At 29.1% G+C, this 20,758-nt stretch overlaps 1 protein-coding gene across 1 annotated transcript in view; it reads left to right on the plus strand.

Moving 5' to 3' along the window:
• Positions 1-19,059, plus strand: part of LOC111625158 (voltage-dependent calcium channel type A subunit alpha-1-like) — a 187,178-nt gene extending 168,119 nt beyond the window's left edge. Inside the window, exon 8 of the mRNA XM_023368210.1 lies at positions 18,130-19,059. Within this exon, the coding sequence (XP_023223978.1) occupies positions 18,130-18,165 (36 nt within the window). The 3' untranslated portion in view covers positions 18,166-19,059. The remainder of the gene's footprint in view (positions 1-18,129) is intronic.
• Positions 19,060-20,758: the final 1,699 nt, after the last annotated feature.

Below are 20,758 nucleotides of genomic sequence, written 5' to 3' on the forward strand. Positions count from 1 at the left end.
TTACAAAACCAATGGCAAAAAATTTTCATTTTTGTTGGATTCCCATGCCACATACTGGAATAACAGTACTTTTGTAAACTTATTCTGAGGATATTATGTTGATTTAGTTGGAGATCTGGTGTATTTTCATGCATATGAGAAAAATTTATTCCTTAATATGTTTAATCATGAAAAACTGTGACCTAAATCTTTAAAGATAAAATTCAATTAGCCTTCCATAATGTGGAAGTTAGTCAGACTCTTCTTAAGTTTAATGTGCATAAAATGTTTGAAGGCTAATCTTTATCACAGTCAAAAAGATTAAAGAATAAACTATAGTCCACAATAGATTAAAAAAAGCTTTCAAATTTTACTATACTAAGCAAAAAAAAATTTCAGTTTGTCACTTGATGACGATGATAGTGATTTTGCATATCAAAAATCAAGAAAATAAATTTTAAAATTATTAATATTGTAAATAAAACTTACAATTTAGCAGAAAAATAATAATTTTTTCAATTACAAATTTTTCATTTCAATTTAGAATTCATTTTTATAAATTAACCTGGCAAGGTAGGGGCATCAGAAACACTAATAACTTAGGGCCACAAGAATTAAATCTAGTCTTGTATGAAGATTTTTATAAGTGAAATTTTCTGTGGGGTATATATCATTGCAGGTTATATACCTAAAATTATGTAATAAGAAAGATCTGCTTTATTGGAGCTTGCTCTTATTGAATAATAGTTTCTCTAATACTTTCAGGCAAGCAAGTCCATCACTAAGTACTAATGAAATTATTGTTATAGAAGTTTGAATAAAGCAGATTTATCTTATTATTTAAAAAATTGGAATTGTTTTATCAATTTTACTTTATTTAAAATTATTTTATTGTACAGATTATGTTTAATGCTTTATATCAATTATCAGCAAACACTCTGAAAACCTTAATATAAGACCAAATAATTTCAGTAATATAAATAAATATAATTTTTTATTTTTTAATATCTTTCAATATTTTTTCAATAAGTTTTTCTTTTATGACATCAAATTGATTTGTCATAGATATTCCAGGCACAAATTAGCCACTTTGGTAGTATATTTACTATGAAAATATTCTTATCTGGCAATCAAAACAGAAAACTCTTATCACATTTAAACTTCTTTATAGTTTGTTCTATAATGCCCAATTGATATGTCATTCTCATTTTCAAAGCCCACTAATCAGTTATAATAACTATTTACTACAGGAAAGTCATATCTCGCAGAACACAACAGACATATGAGTTATTTCTTAGATGGCACATGTTTGATTGCTAACTACAAGATGATTTGTAGTTGGCAGTTAATGTGTTAAGAATTTTAATTAAATATGATTCATTGTAAATGAATAACTGGTTGTATATAATATGAAATTAATAAATTAATTCATTTACATAATCAGTGTTGTGAAGAAAATTTTGAACATTTGTCATCAGAAATTCAGTCATTTAAATTTATATTGTTTTCTGAATCATTGGTCTGAGAGAGAACATATTAAGTTTTTGTAAAAGCATGTTTTTTCTAATCAAGTTCTGTCTTTATATCTTTAAGCATTCTTTAAAATGCTTTTTTTTTTCTTTTAATAACATTTTATTATGTCTCAATGCAAGTGTGTTTGGATTAACTTAGGTTATTATAATGGTCTTCTACTAGATACTGGTTAACTTCACAAGACAAAGTTTATTTTGTGAAGTTAACCAGTATCTAGTAGAAGACCATTAGGTTATTAGTTGTCTTAGGTTACTATTTTATAAATATAAATATGTAACACTGATCTAATGAGTAGAATATCTTTGAATATTGCATTAAATATAACTAATTCAGAACAGTTTCAATGGAATAATTCATCAGAAATTATTTTTTATATTATTGTAAATATTGATGCAGACTTGATTTTAGCATGTAAAATAAAAATATCCATCTTAATTTCTATTATTAGTTATGATTGGGTCAGTAAATCTCCAATTATATGAAAATCTTAGGCCATATAATTTAAATACTTTCTAGTATTTTTTGGCAGTATTGGTTATTTCTTATTTCATTCTGTCAGTTTTTCTCACTTTTTAATTCAGTGGTAAATCTTGTATTTTTTGAATCGATATTATTTGATTAAAACAAAATATTCTAAAAATGTTCAATATTGTATTAGTAAAAATAAACTGTAATAATGTTGAAGAATAATGCTGAGTGAGAGAGATAAAGCCATATATTAAATATTATGTCTACACACAAAAGAACACCTGTACTTTGATGCATTGAGGGTAATATATTTATGGTACTTGATTATAATAGCTTATATCTATCTTAGAAAGTTGAGGCCATATATACTCTCATTTTATGCTTGCTCTATGATGTAATGAAGGACTGGAGTTAAATAATTCAGAAGTATGTATACACCATTGTCTATTTTTATTACTTCAAGTTTGCTACTCAATATTACATATAATTGAGGATGTATCTATTGATTTCTCCATTGCTGTACAGTTTGTCAAACTCTGCTTGATATACAAATACTACTTTACTACAATTTTTTGGTATGTTGATGACCTCCTTATAGTTTCGAATGACTGAGAGGTACATAAGGACTTTGTTTGACAGTTTAATCTGAATAATAGTAGTCAGACTGATTAGGTCCATGAAACTCCAATGCCTTATCATGATACTGATGACAGAATTGAAGGGAACTCCATCAGAACAGTCATTTATAAGAAACCTTCAGCTGTATTCTCTTACATTCATTTTTGTTCCCATGACCTTTTAAGTGGCAACTTTTTGTTCTCTTGTATGTTGAATTTTTCTGTACTTGTCTTAATTTTGAAAGTTAAATCATGAATTATTGACGTCTATAACTATGGCAGAATCTTTTGGCTTTCTGCAACTAGTTTATCTGCAACCTATCCAATGCTATCAGGACCAAGTTTTCCAAACTAAAAGATACACACATGACAGAAACAAGTATGTCCTTAATGTCAATGTCATGACACTAGAGAATACTAGGATCCTTTCTAAGTATTTCAAAGATAAAAGGGTCAAGTGGCAATGATCCAACCATTCATTATTTAAGACTTCATTAAAGATGAAAAAGACCCTTTTTTTAAAGAATGTAAGAGTGAAATATGTGTCAATGATGTATAATCCAGTCAATGATGATGATAATAGGCTTTTTACTTGCTGTACCCTTGAAACCAAATAAGGAGAGCATAAGAATTTAAAGAAAAGAAAGATATTGACAGCTGTGGCTGAATAGTTTTTGGCATGCAACCTCCTGTTGGCCAGAATCTGAGATCATCATATTGGACATAAGGCTACTCCCTACTAGAATGGCAGAAAAACTGGCTATAGCAACATTCATCCTCCCTCTGATGAACAAAAAGAAAATAAAATAATAAACACTACAGTGTTGTGGCATTACAATCATGATTTATAATTAAGATGTACAGTACTTGCTAGTACTTTTGACAGCTTACAGCCACCATCCTCAAGTGATAAAAAAAAAAATTGAATACAATTAATTTTCGAATGAGCTTTTTCAAGTTATCCAAGGCACATGGATGGAATACAGAACAAATTTAAATTAAACTGAAATATCTTTGAAAAATTATAGAAGTGCAGAGCAATTGATGTCATATCCCCAAAAACTCTTAAAAACCAATTTAGTAAGTAGTACTGTATATGGTTGTGATACACATGCGAATGAAAAATTACAAATTAAATTGTTTGAATAAGGTGGCTGTTCTTTGAAGCAAAGATGCATAAACTTGCATAGGCCTTAAGACCGTTGGTTAATAAACTCTCTCACCCCACATATTTCCTAGAGATAGTATTAGCAAAACAAATTACAGCTTTAGTTTTACCCTCTGACTGCATTGGATGCTAAATCAGTCATCTCTGCTAAGTTAAAAAAATCATCCCATTTGCTTGTACCACTTGTATAAAATTGATGCGATTTCTTTATATTCATCGGTGCCATATTTTGAAGCTGTCATACTTGTAAATGTGCTGCTAATTAGCTCTGGATACCCAGTGTCACAAGTGTTACATTTGTGAGAGGCTCTCTTTCTCATCACAGAAAACAATTATTTTTAATTCAGTTGTAGTATATATAGACAGATCAAAAAAATCAACACCTTATCCGTTGCCAAGGGAGTTTATTTAAAAAACAAACGTTTTTGATCTACTTCATAGATCATCTTCAAGTTGAAAGAAACGAATATGGAATAACCACAAAGAATAGAACAATAAATTTAAAATTCAAAAATATCAACAACTGAGTAATTAAGTAAAATAATTAAAGTGTAAAAATACTAATTGTAAAAATAAATAACATACAACAATAAATAAGTAATAGTACAAGTCGTTAACAGTTAACAAAAATTATAAATGCTCTCATAACGTGAATTGCGAATCAAGTCGTCATTCATAAGCCATTTGTAAGTCTTTTAATAGCAAACTTCCATGCTGAGGGTAGGCCCTCCACATCTCTGGCATTTATACATCTATCATCAAGTTTGCTTCTGTATATTTCCATTTTTTCGGCTGTCTTCGCTAAAGTTGGAGAGTGTATTTGCCTAATGATTTCAGCTTCTTCCCATCCAACTACGGAACCTTGGGCTTGAGCCATCTGGGCCAGCACAGTTGCATTTGATTTTTTTCTAACATCATATTTATGCTCTCTGACCCTTATCCCCAATTTCCTTGTTGTAAAAAAGGAGTACATAGGAGTTACACTTTTTTAATCCTAATTGTTGGTTCTCGTACGGGATTTCTGGGTGGTTACTTTTGTCTCTTCAATCTTTTGGTCACACATTTCACCAGTTCTCCTTCATAATGTTTCACTGAATACCTAATATTTAACCCACTTTTTAAAATGTTTAACATGTTAACTGCCACTATAGAAAAAAATGTTTGTATCCTTTAGGCCATTTTCTTTTTTCCATAGATTTATGTTCTTTTCATATCAGAAAATCTGAATTTGTTTTTTGAATTGAATTTTTTAAAATATGCTAATTTTGATATTTTTGTTTGAGGTACAATATATATACCTCAGGCTTAGACAAATGACTTTACATGTAAAGGCTGTTAGTTGCATATACTGTACCTCACTTGCAGTTGGTACAAGTTTATTTTATGTTATTTTTTAATTAAACATTTACAGAAATGCTCTGTGAATTACTACTGGTAGTCCACAGAGCATATTGTGTAATCAATCTTTAAGACACAAACATTGTACTTTGAAGCATCAGGGGAAAATTTTAAGAAGTGACAAAAATGTTAATGGTGGTTAATGTGTTAATTGTGTCTAATCTTTACAGAATGTATGTGAAAATTTATGTACATTCTCTCTGTTGTTATTTTTAATTTATTTTACTTTATTATTATTATATTTAATATTTTATTTATTTATTTATTTTACAAACTTATGTTAATCAAACATCCTTACTACACCCGATACATTTAAAGCTATACAACAACCAAATCTGAATATAATCTGGCTAGAAACAGCTATAATACTAATAATTTAATGGACAATTTGGCATTAGAGTTAGTCATTAGGTGACATTTCTTGATAAATTTAATAATTATAATTTAATTAAATAATTTTAGAATTACTAGAAGAAAAGAATCGGCCCAAAGCGGGACTCGAACCTGTAACTCTTGCTTACTGTGCAAATGCCTCTTCCAGCATATATAAGCTAATGATATTGTAATAACCATCGATGGTTATATTGTTATATATACTGGAAGAGGAGATCAGACCGAAGGTCTGGGTAGTGTAATTGGCAATGCATCTACACGGTAAGCAGGAGTTGCGGGTTCGAGTCCCACTTTGGGCCCATTCTTTTCTTCCAGTAANTATTATTTAAATTATAATTACTAAACGTATCAAGAGATGTTGCCTAATGACTAATTCTAATGCCAAATTGTCTATTAAATTATTAGTATTATAGCTGTTTCTAGCCAGATAATATTCGACTTTGGTTGTTGTATAAACTTCTGTTGCATTTACATTTTCAAACCAATGTTTGTACTTTTAGATATTTTGAACTAAAATTATAATTTTTCTTTTGTTTTTTGAGGGCTGTTCTGAGATTTAAATTTCATCTTAAATATTCAAAGGCATAACAAATCACAAACATGAAACCAGAAAATCCAGCAAGAAAACAATATTTTAATGACATTAATAAATAGTTTTCATTGGTCATCATCAGGTTTAATTACATTCTATTAAAGAATACGAAATTAAACAAAAATTTTAAAATGATGGAATAAACATTTGGATGGATGGAGAATAAGCATCACTGCAGCTGTTCAGAAATAAAACATTTTTTTAGGTGAATTCAAAAATGGATCTCCATACTTGAAAAATGTTTTGTTTGATTTTGTGTTCTTTAATAGAATGTAGCTTACAATAAAAGATTGACTTCACTGGGAAAAAGACAGTTTTGTTCCTGAAGTGTGTAAAAGGATGTAATGACGATGTTTTAATTTCTTTTATTTTTTAAATAAAATATAATTAAATCTGATGATGACCAATGAAAGCAATCAAAACTGTTAGTTTTCTCATTAAAATATTGTTTTCTTGCTAGATTTTCATCTTTGAGTTTTGTGGATAAGTGCATTCATTTTTGAACTACATATATGTTGTTTATATTCAATGAAACTTTACATACTGTATGGTTTTGTTTGAATTTTTCAATTCAAATGTTCTAGGGATCTGATTATTAGACAGAAGTCACAAAAAATGTTCATTCCAGTAAAACTTTTGGCTCCTCTAATCAGTTTAATATTGGTATATTGTGTCAAGCAGTTTGTATCATGGCTTCTCATGTATTTTTCTATGCTAAAATAATTCAGCATAGAAAAATAAATGAGAAGCCATGATAGAATTTGAATTTTTTAAATGTTTTATATTGGAGCATTAGCATCTAGAATTATAATGAATATTTATTTAATTATAATTTTTGTAGTATCAATATCACCTCTCATATAATAGTAAACAAAAAAAAACTACAATTTTTATGTGGCTGAAGAAGTGGTCAAAATTATAGCAATATTGATATAGTTTCATTTACTTTATTGTTGAAGTAGAAATATCTATAAGTAAATAATATAAATGAAAAATCGAATGTAATTCATTAAATCCAAAATAAGTCAAGGAGGAGGCAATGTCAGCATAATTTTAATTTGCAGAATTTTGTGAAAAATTTATTTTAAATTATATATTTAAAAATTTTTTTTAAACAAATTCTTCACTTCTTGTTACTTCTCATTTTTTTGAACTTACTATAAATATTAGATAGATGTCATCTATCTATAAAAAAAGGAGATAAACAAAATGGATGATCTTTAAGATCATCCATTTTTCCCCCTTTTTTTGCATGATTAAAATCGTGCAGAATCTTCTCAAAGGATGCGTTGAGAAGATCATGCATAATTTCAAAAAGAGAAAGAATAACTAATGAGAGAATCAGATCTAAAGGGATTGAAGGAGAGGGTTTTGGAAGAAATAAAGAGGAAACAACTTGTTTGGTTTGAACATGTGAAAAGAATGAGTGACAAGAAACTCCCAAAACTGTCAATGGAATACAATTCACAAAAATAGGAAAAAGAGAGGAAGACCCAGACAAACTTGGTACGACGTAGTAAAGTTAGCATGTAATGAAAAAGGGATTAAAGCGGAATGGTGTATGGATAGAGAGAGATGGAGAGGGTTCCTGGAAATTGAAAGGTGACATCAGATGCCATAAACCGAATATAGATAGATAGACTATAAATATTACAATAAATAAATCTTAGTACTGGTATTTTTTATTTTTTTATAAAAACTGTTGAGAAATTGAGGTGCAGCTTAGAATCAAATAAATACAGTATATAAATACACTAGTTTTTATTATTATGTAAATTTCTTAGTATTGAAATTGCAATAATATTAGTCGTCATAAAAATGTGAAAAAATTATTATAATTTAAAATAATGAATTGTGAATTTCAACATATTTTAGTCTTTTATTATTTCTAATAGTAGTCATAATAAGTGATCACTGTTTTAAAATTTACATATTTTTTAGATATAATGAAAACTGCAATTTCTTTGTCTATTGTCACTGGAGAATTTGAGAATATGATGAATTTTGATATCATAAAATTTTTAGGTTTTAGAGTGCTTATTACTGCTTATTAAAGAAACCAGTTTTTTTAATTTTTATTTTGGGAATAGTTTATTTCAATTTTTTGTGTTCTGTTGGATGTTATGAATGGCATTACATATATATCTCATATGATGTTTTGAATTTAAATGTGCTGGTTCAATTCTGGTTTATTCTGTATTCCATTGGATGTTGTAAACAGATCTGTGGCTGATGCTGACTTGAAGAGAGTCAAAAATGTTTTGGAAATAAAAATTACAAAGCTTGGTTTTCTCAATAAGCAGTATTAAGTACTCTATTTAATCATAATACAGATAGCCCTCAGTTTACGCTGGTTCAATTTATGCTGATTCACAATAACGCCGCTGCGCAATTCGCCATTTTGCTGTGTAATTTACCGATTTTTCCTATGTAGATTTGACTAGATTTTGTCCAGATTTGACCAATCCTAGTGAGATACGAGTCCACTACAACACCACGTGTCGTAGCAGAATTGTGGCTTGTTGGGATTGGTCAGATCTAGACCAATAGAGAATGTTCCATGAACTGTTAGATTTAAATGAGCTGTGGACCAGACATAGAGCTACAGAAGAACGACAAAGAAGAAACTCCAAGAATTATGAAAACGGCTGATCTAAAGCGTATCCTTTCAACTATGGAAAATTTGATAGATGAACTTTGTGAGTTAGACAAGTATTGGTAGCAAAGTGCTAATGTAAAAAGGAGCATCATAGCATCCATTTGACCATATTCTGAAATTATTAATGAAAGAAAACAAAAATGTAAACAATTAAAGATGGATACTTTTTCCGAAAAATGTGAGATCCGAAATTAAAAGTTTTTAATAGAAACATTTCACTTTATTTTATGATAAAATACATTTTAAGAATTAAATTTATATGTATTTTGTATTATATTGTATTAATAAACAAAATTATTTGCTTATTTTTCACTTATGTAGAACCTAACGNATATTGCTAAATATATTGTACAATAAATTACATTGAAGGGAACATATGCTGATCATTCAATGAGCAATTCTCCTAATGAATGTAGAGAGCTATCCGTAGACACGTGGTGATTGAATTTTTGAGTGGAAAAATTCCTCAACAAAGAATACTCGTAGCACAGTGTAACCACTTGTAAGAGATTTCTCTAGCAGTTAGGCTGTGAGTTCAAACAATGTCCTTGTAGCGAAAAACACTTCACTCTTTCAAAAAACTTGTTGGTCCTTACCTCTCTTCTTCACTGTCTGTAGTTGAGCTTGTAGTCCCTTCACGTGAGAAACCGACGATCGGAGACAAGAAAAAAATGTTCTGCACATAGCGCTCCTCCAATTTATACCTCCATGCCATCCTAGTCATGTGAGCTAGACATAGCTAAAAATAATCCAATCACAAACCAACATAGTAGCTCCATGTGATCCACGCAATGATGGAAACAATTACTAGTGACCCTGGTACGTGACAAACAGAATAAAATACAATAATCCAGGTACACGACAATTGAGGAAAATTCCGATACGGGATTAGTGAACAAAATAATATTTAATAGTAGCAGGACACTACAATATAATATATTTAATAAATTGAAATTATATTAAAAAAATACTGTATTTATTTGATTCTAAGCTACACTTTTTTCTATTTTAGTTATTAAATTATTTATTTAATTGTTTATTATAATGTCTCCAAAAAGTGGGCTTGCTTATTCGGATAATATTGGGTTGCTTATTTTGTAGTATTTTTAATTTTTTGAGGTGTTTTAATTCTTTAAAAAATAAATTGAAGCAAAAAAATTTTGAATTAGTGATAATCCTGGGTGGCATGACAAGCCAACTCTAGCTGCTTGATTATTGTAACAAGAAGTCTTGTAATTAAGGACTACATAAGAAAAGAATATGAAAATTAGCTACATTTGGAAAACCATACTTTAACCACTTCTGGGAAAATAAAGAATACAAGTGTTTCAAAAATTATGGAATGGGCATCTGATACCTGGAAAAAGTTCCCAGTGAAATAATAATTTATTCCTTTAAAAAATGCTGCATTACAAATGCAATGGATGGCATAGAAAATGACTTAGTTTTGAAAAATGATGATGCCAACACTAGTTCCAAGTCATCTGCAATAGTGTGGCTGATGAATAATTTTCCCAATATTATAGTGTGAGCAATTAAAATTTATTTTAAATTATATATTTAAAAATTTTTTTTAAACAAATTCTTCACTTCTTGTTACTTCTCATTTTTTTGAACTTACTATAAATATTAGATAGATGTCATCTATCTATAAAAAAAGGAGATAAACAAAATGGATGATCTTTAAGATCATCCATTTTTCCCCCTTTTTTTGCATGATTAAAATCGTGCAGAATCTTCTCAAAGGATGCGTTGAGAAGATCATGCATAATTTCAAAAAGAGAAAGAATAACTAATGAGAGAATCAGATCTAAAGGGATTGAAGGAGAGGGTTTTGGAAGAAATAAAGAGGAAACAACTTGTTTGGTTTGAACATGTGAAAAGAATGAGTGACAAGAAACTCCCAAAACTGTCAATGGAATACAATTCACAAAAATAGGAAAAAGAGAGGAAGACCCAGACAAACTTGGTACGACGTAGTAAAGTTAGCATGTAATGAAAAAGGGATTAAAGCGGAATGGTGTATGGATAGAGAGAGATGGAGAGGGTTCCTGGAAATTGAAAGGTGACATCAGATGCCATAAACCGAATATAGATAGATAGACTATAAATATTACAATAAATAAATCTTAGTACTGGTATTTTTTATTTTTTTATAAAAACTGTTGAGAAATTGAGGTGCAGCTTAGAATCAAATAAATACAGTATATAAATACACTAGTTTTTATTATTATGTAAATTTCTTAGTATTGAAATTGCAATAATATTAGTCGTCATAAAAATGTGAAAAAATTATTATAATTTAAAATAATGAATTGTGAATTTCAACATATTTTAGTCTTTTATTATTTCTAATAGTAGTCATAATAAGTGATCACTGTTTTAAAATTTACATATTTTTTAGATATAATGAAAACTGCAATTTCTTTGTCTATTGTCACTGGAGAATTTGAGAATATGATGAATTTTGATATCATAAAATTTTTAGGTTTTAGAGTGCTTATTACTGCTTATTAAAGAAACCAGTTTTTTTAATTTTTATTTTGGGAATAGTTTATTTCAATTTTTTGTGTTCTGTTGGATGTTATGAATGGCATTACATATATATCTCATATGATGTTTTGAATTTAAATGTGCTGGTTCAATTCTGGTTTATTCTGTATTCCATTGGATGTTGTAAACAGATCTGTGGCTGATGCTGACTTGAAGAGAGTCAAAAATGTTTTGGAAATAAAAATTACAAAGCTTGGTTTTCTCAATAAGCAGTATTAAGTACTCTATTTAATCATAATACAGATAGCCCTCAGTTTACGCTGGTTCAATTTATGCTGATTCACAATAACGCCGCTGCGCAATTCGCCATTTTGCTGTGTAATTTACCGATTTTTCCTATGTAGATTTGACTAGATTTTGTCCAGATTTGACCAATCCTAGTGAGATACGAGTCCACTACAACACCACGTGTCGTAGCAGAATTGTGGCTTGTTGGGATTGGTCAGATCTAGACCAATAGAGAATGTTCCATGAACTGTTAGATTTAAATGAGCTGTGGACCAGACATAGAGCTACAGAAGAACGACAAAGAAGAAACTCCAAGAATTATGAAAACGGCTGATCTAAAGCGTATCCTTTCAACTATGGAAAATTTGATAGATGAACTTTGTGAGTTAGACAAGTATTGGTAGCAAAGTGCTAATGTAAAAAGGAGCATCATAGCATCCATTTGACCATATTCTGAAATTATTAATGAAAGAAAACAAAAATGTAAACAATTAAAGATGGATACTTTTTCCGAAAAATGTGAGATCCGAAATTAAAAGTTTTTAATAGAAACATTTCACTTTATTTTATGATAAAATACATTTTAAGAATTAAATTTATATGTATTTTGTATTATATTGTATTAATAAACAAAATTATTTGCTTATTTTTCACTTATGTAGAACCTAACCCTATACCTCACTGTAAATATGGATTCATTTTACGCCGATTCGATTTGCACCGGCTTTTGTAGGAATGGAACTGCGGTGTAAACCAAGGGCTACTTGTATTAAGTTTCATAGATTTTGATGTTTAGTTTTTGCATAATATCTTACAAAATCAATACAAAAAAAATAAGAAAATGTATGTTTTTTTAAATGTTTTGATAAAAAAAAATTAAATCTCCTAATCTTTAAAAGTCCAGTATTGACTTAAGTTAAAACAACTTTCTTATATGCATACTGGAACGTATATAAATTAACACTCATAAACCTTAAAAGTCCAGTAGTAAATATTTAATAGAAAACAAATGCTTTTGACCATACTTTTGGTCTTCTTCAGGTTTAAAAAACCAGTGTGATTTGAACATGTGAATGCGTAGAACAAAATTATGAAATTATTTTCAAAAAATGGAACAGCACAAATGGATTTTAAACCAATGGAACACTCCAAGCATATGTGTACAAAGATATGCATGCCCCTTTACCATGGTGCTGGAATGATATAAGTAATACAAAAATTATATAAATACATATGAATTAAACTGATTGAGGGTGGGAGCATGGTTTCTAACTGCCCCCAGTATTGACATCTTTAATAGAAAAACAAATGTTTTGACCGTACTTTGGTCTTCTTCAGGTTTGTAAAACCAGTGGGAATCTCTACCCTGGGGCGAATGCACAGCATAAACACATCTTGGAGCTAGCACATATTTTATGCTATACCTCCTTTTTTCACTTTAATAACAATAGTTACTTACAAAAACAGGGCGTGCCTATGGGCAGCCCTCTTTTGGGATTTATGCGAGCTGGTGATACAGTAGCTTGAGAAAAAGTCATACTGCTGTTCAGTTCAAATATTCTGGTATACAAGAGGTATGTTGATGACTTCTTCATCATATGGAAAGTGGAACCAGACATAAACCAGTTCACGTGTTCCATGAATTACAATCCTTATGGCCTCACCATCAAGCTGGATCAGAAGAGTAAAACATCTGCTCACTTTCTGGATATAAACATTCGTCTCAATGGTGCTCAGATAGAAATGAGCACCCATTACAAGCCATTCATGCTATATGCCATTGTTTATCCCAGCAGACACTGCTGACTCTCTCTTATAAAATCGCTGCCTTCCATGCCCTAACAAGAAGGGCATTCACACACCACACCAGATGGGAGGACACCATGGCAGAGTTAAAACGCATTGAAAACATAGCCATACAGCACGGGTATAGTAGGAACTTGATACACAACTTTTCTCGTGCTTACTCCACACATGTAGTTACACATGACACATCTAACATGCAAGTTGCGCCCAACAGAACACACAACCTCAATAATGCAGATTTCCACATGGTTGTGGAGTACATCCAGCACTTCAACTCCATATACAGGGAGATTGCTACCCGTACCAGCACAAACATTGCTTACAGGAGGTCAAGCATGGTATACTGCTACATGGGCTACTGTGCAATGGAAAAGACAAGATCAATAAAAATCATGCTCCAGGTGTGTACATGGTTCCTCTCAGGGACAACAGGTTTCAAAGGGGTTTGGTTTACATTGGGTCCTCGAAGCATTCTCTTAGTAAAAGATTACAAGAACACAAATATGAAATTGATAATAATATGGCCTAGATGGATAGGGCAGTACTGCCCTATCCATCTATGCCATAGACCCTGACGTATGAGTTCACCTCCAGGATGCCAAACTGATCAGATCATCTCACCGGATTGAACACCTTTGAAACCTTGAGGCTTTGGAAATTTACAAAGCTGGATTACATGCCAATTGTATTAACTTGGATGATGTTATCAATGTATCTCATGCATGGAAGTACTGCTATGAAGAAACGGGCAACACTTAGACCAGCAGTTAATAACCACAACACCCCTCCCTCTATTTTGTTTACATCAATGTTTTTGTTACTGTGATCATTCCACCGCCATGGTAACTCACGTACACATCTGTTTTTTTTTTTTACACATGCCTGGAGTATTCCATATGTTTAAAATCAATCTCTATGCATGCTGTTCCATATTTTTAAAAAATAATTTGTAATTTTATTCTTTGCATTCACATGTTCGATTCTCGCTGGTTTTACAAACCTGAAGAAGACTGGAGTACAGTCAAAAACATTTGTTTTTCTATTAAAGGTGTCAATATTGGACTTTTAAGGTTTACAGGATTTAATTGTTTTCATTCCAGTACTTTGTAAGAAGCTATTTAAAGGAAAAAAATAAAATTATGAAAAAAAAACTAAAACTTTACTTGTGATAAAAAAATAAATAAAAAAATACTATTAATTTATATGATATCCTAGACTAGAGAGAAATAAGGTAACTTGTAATCAAGATTGATATACATATTTGAGATTAAAAAAAAGAGAGAGAAATAATTAAAATTTTTAATATTCTTTGATACCAATCAGTGCCGTAACTAGCCATTCCTGTGCCCTGTGCAAGGGACCCTTAATTAATTAGGTTTGGGAAAATAATAAAACAAATACATGCATTCTGAGCCCTTTCCAAGTGGGCCCTGTGCGGGTGCACCTGTTGCATCTGCCCAGATACAGCACTGATACCAATTACTTAAAATCAACATTTAAAAAGTTCTTTTATCCTTCATATGAATTCTAACAAATTTTTATTGTAATTTTTTAAAATTTTATATTAGCATATGTTTTAAAATATATCACAAATAAAATGTATTTAAAATCCCCATTATAATTTTTGCATTAAATGATATATTTTATGAACACCTTATTAATTACTTAATAACTTAAAATACCACTTATGAATGAGCTTTTTAATTTCAGATTTTCTTCAGCCTCTAATTTTTTCTCAAAATAATCTAACAGATATTTGTGGTATTTAAACAAATATATTTTTGTTGAAAGTTATATATAAGTGAAAGATAATATGAAATAAGATTAAATTTTTTTAATATTGAAAATATTTAAAATTAAATGAATTTGGATAAAATATAAATTAATGATAATTTTTCAGTAAAAAAACATAAGAAATGAAAATATGTAATTTTCTAAATATTAAAATATTTAAGTAATACTATAGTTCGAGTAATATATTATTTTGTATTGATATCTTTCATAATTAAAATCTACATAAACAACAAATTTAATAATTTAAAAAATCATTAGAAAAGCTGACATAAAGATCCTAAGGAGATGCTATCTGGCATTAAAAGGTTAATGTCATTTCTGTTGTTACAGTGACTTCTTAATTTATAGAGGATTACATTCTAAAAGTATCTTCCACAATTTAAATTTGTGCATAATATAAATAATTGCTAACAATGCTATAATATGCCTGTAAAAGTAATTCTCACATCCTAGCTGTTATTCATACTGACATATACTATTACAAAATAAAATAATTATTCTTGTAAATTTTAGAATGTAATTCAAATTTACAAGAATAACTATTTTATTTTGTAATAGCATATGTCAGTATGAATAACAGCTAGGATGTGAGAATTAACTAAGTTTTCAAAATAGAACACAATTGTATGTAGTGATGAAACTGGACCTGAGGTTTAGCTGTGAATTTGCCTGAAAATGTTTGTCTTACTATTTGCTGAAAGAAAAAGGTTATCTTGGTGATATTTACAAGATAAGTTTTTTTGCTTTTGTGTTTATTTTTACTTATGTACTTCTAATAGAAATCAATTAATAATTTTTAGCAAAAGAAAAAGCAGAGAAAGAAAATAACAGTTTATCATGCTAGCTTCTTGTAGTGCTTTCTGTAAATGTTCTTGCTGTGCAGTATTTTAAATTCACATTATTTAAACATGTAAATTAAGAAGTCACTACATATTACACACACAAAATTTTTCTTATTTCATTTAGTATGATTTTTACATAATATATAAATATACTATGAAATATGTTAAAACTAACATAGGCCTGTATGTTCTTGTTAATACTTAACAAGAATTTGATATTAGTATTAGTATAAGTTTGAAGTTACCTGTTTGATAAATGGTTATGACATTGTCATTTCAGGTCATTCAAATATGACATCTGCACTTGGGATGAAGGATATGTAAAAATTTTTTGTGGTATATACTCTTTTGTGGTAAATCAGTGAATTTCATTTTTGTTTTCTATTGGCCTAGTTTTAAAATTAGCCTCACCTTGGCAGGAAATATGAATGAATTAATATACTGTAGATTTATTTTTCAGAAAAGCTTGATTTTTATATTATGAGTGGTAGATCAAATTAAATGTGATATCAGCATGGGAGTGTCTAAAAATTGGTGAAAAAAATGTGATAGGATTGGATAGGCAGCCAAAATGGACTTGAAATTGGTGACATCATACTTGAATGACCTTTTTTACCCATTTATTGATTATGAATATTTGTAATAAATTTAAGAATCTATTTTAACTGCTTTAAAATTGCTAAACAAATTATTTATTTTAGAATTACTGATTAATATTGCAATATATATTACAATATTAATATTTTAAATCAGTTAATTAGAAAAACTAATATTATTGTAAAATATTATTTTTATAATATCTCTGAAAGACAGAATATTTTTTTAATCAAAATTATGTTTCCAACAGATATATTAAGTTTACTACAAAAAGTATCCGCAATGTATATTTTATAAATCTATTGCAGTGACTTAGGTCACAAATGTTTACATATACTATTAAATAATTTTGTAATGATTTGTTGAATTTGAATGTGCATATACCAAAAGTCAAGGAGAATGATTCACAATCCACATTATATAAATATTTGCAACAAGTAACAGCATTCTGTATTCTGATTTTTGTTTGTGATGATTTACTGCACATTCTTTAAGAATTTTTAATTTATTATTTAAACTGTAGCATTTTAAAGATGTTGTATTCAAACACTTGAAAAACTAAATTAATTTCTTAGAGAAAGCTATGTAATTATTTAAAATAATATGTCTTAAAAAATTTTTAGTTCAACTTCACTGACTTTTTCTGACTAAAAAAATTAATAAAATTCATTTTTGTCATAATTTTATCATAATGTATCATTTATATTTTGATTGAAAAATTCCAAAAATTATTAAAAGTAAAATGCATTGAAATAGTTATACTCAACAATAACAGATAATTATAAGGAATGTATTTGTATGATGATTCTAGATAATCATAAGATAAATGAAAGTAGCAGTCATGCTGCACATTTGTCATGACTATGCATACAACTGTACAACAGCTTGAAATTCTATAAAGTATGTACCAGTACATAATGAGATATTGTACTATAAGACAGAGAAGAATTGATTTGTGAGTATTTTCAAATAGTTTTTGAGCTTTTACTACACTTGATGAAAACCTTTTTCCAAAATATCACTGGTGATGATTATTTGGATGTATCATTATAAAACTGAGAATATGAAATTGATTGCTCAAGAAGAGCAAAACATAACTAAATTGATATTTATCATTATTGATATGAAGACTCAATAATGGAGAATTATGTGGAGAAAAGTTTTGTACTAAATAATGCAGAATTATATTTAGAAAAAGATTCTAAATAATGCTGGATTTAGTTGACAGGCTGAAGCCAATGATTAGCATAAACTGCATAGTATTATTTTCAAACATGCCTTATTATATGAAAATGTGAACCTTATTTGCTATCTACATTTTTATAATGCTCCAATAACTATATCAAATCTTGAAACATCTAGATCTTGCTCTGTTTGATTTTTCATCTCTTTGGACTATAAAGGATAATCTATAAGGATAACATTTTATTGGAAACTTCAAGATGATGTAGGCAGTATGTGTGTTGTTATATGTGGTTCCAACCAAAACTTTTTTCTTCCAGTATCCAGAAGCTTCCAAAACTGTGGGAGTGATTTAATGAACTGAAGGGGAACTTTATGGGAAATTGATGCAGGTATGGATTTTTTTAATTGTTATTTTATAATTTATGAAAAAATTGCGGATACTTTTTAAAAGCCCTAATATTTACATTAATTTTTTTTTGTTAGATGCATTTTATGTTTTTTGGTTATTTTACATTTTACAGAGTAATCTTAAACTAGTTATTTAAGTTTAAGCAGAGTGATTTCTCATCAAATTAATTATAAAATTTAGAAAAAAATTATACTTCCTTTCCTGTCATTAAAAAACTTTGATAGGATATATATGTAACTAAATAGTTACAGAATTGTCATATATAATCTGTCCTGTATTTCTGATATTATGATTAAAATGAACATAATTTTACAATAACATTAGAAGATAATTTAGTGATATGATATAATGAGCTAACTGAATTTCTTGCTATATAAATTAAAATATACTTATCCTAAATAACCTATGTTAAATTATAAAAAATAATTTTTTTGAGGAACTGAGATATAAAAGTTTGGTGCAGAGTCCAACACATACCTTTCATCCAAGAAATGTTTAAATTAAAGTTTTTATATTTTTTGGTTCTTAAAAAGTTTAATAACTTATATAATAAAGTAAATTTTTATATATTTTTGGGAAACTAGTTTGATTTTTCTTAAAGATATTTTGTAAAAATACAAATTTTAAAGTAATTTAACTGTGTGGTTGATAGAAGGTTTGTTTGTTCTTTTCACATTGTTTTCTAAACAGTAACTAGATAAACAAATGAAAAAAACTGGATTTTAATATCCTATTGATGACCGGACCAGTATAGTTAATCAAATTTTTACTATATAAGGAAGCATATCTTTTGTTATATGAAAGACAAATTGATTTTACCATATTGCTTCAGTTTTGTTATTATTATCTAATAATAATGATAATAATAATAATAATAATTAAGATATAATGATATAGAAGATAATATATAGAAGATAATAATAATAATAATAATTAATAATAATATTACCTACTAAACCCAACATATAATAATAATTATTATTATCTTCTATAATAATAATAATAATAATAAGTTAACTGAAGATGATCGTTAAGAAATGATCAAAAACGTTTTTACATTATTAATTTTTATTAGCTGGATTATTAAAGGTGTGTTTTATTAGTAGTATATTTATCCAGTTCGTTCGTTATATAAGTGTTTGGTAATTTCATTGAATCATAGAACAGTACCATAGAGCAGAGCATAAGCTTTCAGTAGTCAACCTAAACCACCCAGTAAGGTCTATAGGAAGAAATGAAGCAAAGAGTAACCTACAAGCAGAGTCTGACCCAGAGTGGGCACTTGCTGAAACATATATGTTCCTCATTTCAGGGACAGATGATTTATAACTACCTGTCTTTAGGAATATAAACATACTCACATCTGTAATGAAAAATAATACTTGTGTCATATCCTCAGCATAACACTAGCTCGTATGTTGTTCATGTTAACAAGATCCAGGTTTGTGGATTGTGCAGAGGTTCATATTTTACAATGTTTTAATATCTCTTAGCCACCAATGACAAATGCACTACTGGCTCAAGTATAGCTATTGCATCACAAACACACTCATAGACAATAGATAACATAAACCAATCCAGATAAAGTTCTATCAAAAACACATTCATTTAGACTCAACACTTTCAGACATACAGTACATACATTAATCTGTTCTGATGTATTCACTGTATTTATGTACAGTACAATAGCATTAAAAATGCAATTGCAGACATACTTAAAAACAGACCAATTATAATCTTGCTTTACAAAGAAGACTAGAAATACAAATAAATAAAATTACAGGTAACCTCAGTATAACACGGGAGTTACGTTCCAAAAAATTGCAGTGTTATGCGAATCCGTGTTATACGAAGCAAAGAACTAGTGCAAAAAGGGGGGTTAGGTTCCAAAAATTAAAAACATGCTGTTAAATCCTTATTTAAATCGGATTTACTATTCATTTTTTACATAGGTAAAATACTTATTTATTATTTACGTAAATATTTTACCAGAGGATTATTCATCCTATATGATGATCTCAGCATGAGCATCATCAACTGGTAACAGTTTTTGGGTGCATTCGTTAATAGCGGTCGCTCTGCAACGGGAGTGCGCTGCTGTTTGTAGGCATTTAGGAATGATGGAGGAATCTATAATTCTAAAATGAGCTTTTAGAAGCAAAAGAAGGGTTCCAATTGTATTTGTAATTGTATTGTAAAAAAGGGAAGGCACTGAGGTCGGCGTTTTGGCGTGATCGTCAGCAAATTGATCATTTGTAATTGTAATTGTAATTGTAAAATTTAACCATTAAATGGATTATTATTGAAAGAGCATTCAAAGTAGCCAGGAAAACAATTAGAATGCTTGCGCGGAGTTACGTGGAAGTATAAAAGAACGCACTCTTTATTACATTTCATGTTGTACGAGGGTTTTACCCAATTTTCGAACTGTGTTAGAGTGAACCCGTGCTATAAAACCACCGTGTTATACGGGGGATGTTCCCAATTTTCAAACCGCGTTAGAGTGAATCCGTGCTATAGAAGTGCCGTGTTATATG

The sequence above is a fragment of the Centruroides sculpturatus genome, unplaced genomic scaffold (assembly GCF_000671375.1).
Source record: "Centruroides sculpturatus isolate CEXI.00-Female unplaced genomic scaffold, Cexi_2.0 scaffold439, whole genome shotgun sequence".
NCBI classification, from domain to species: domain Eukaryota; kingdom Metazoa; phylum Arthropoda; class Arachnida; order Scorpiones; family Buthidae; genus Centruroides; species Centruroides sculpturatus.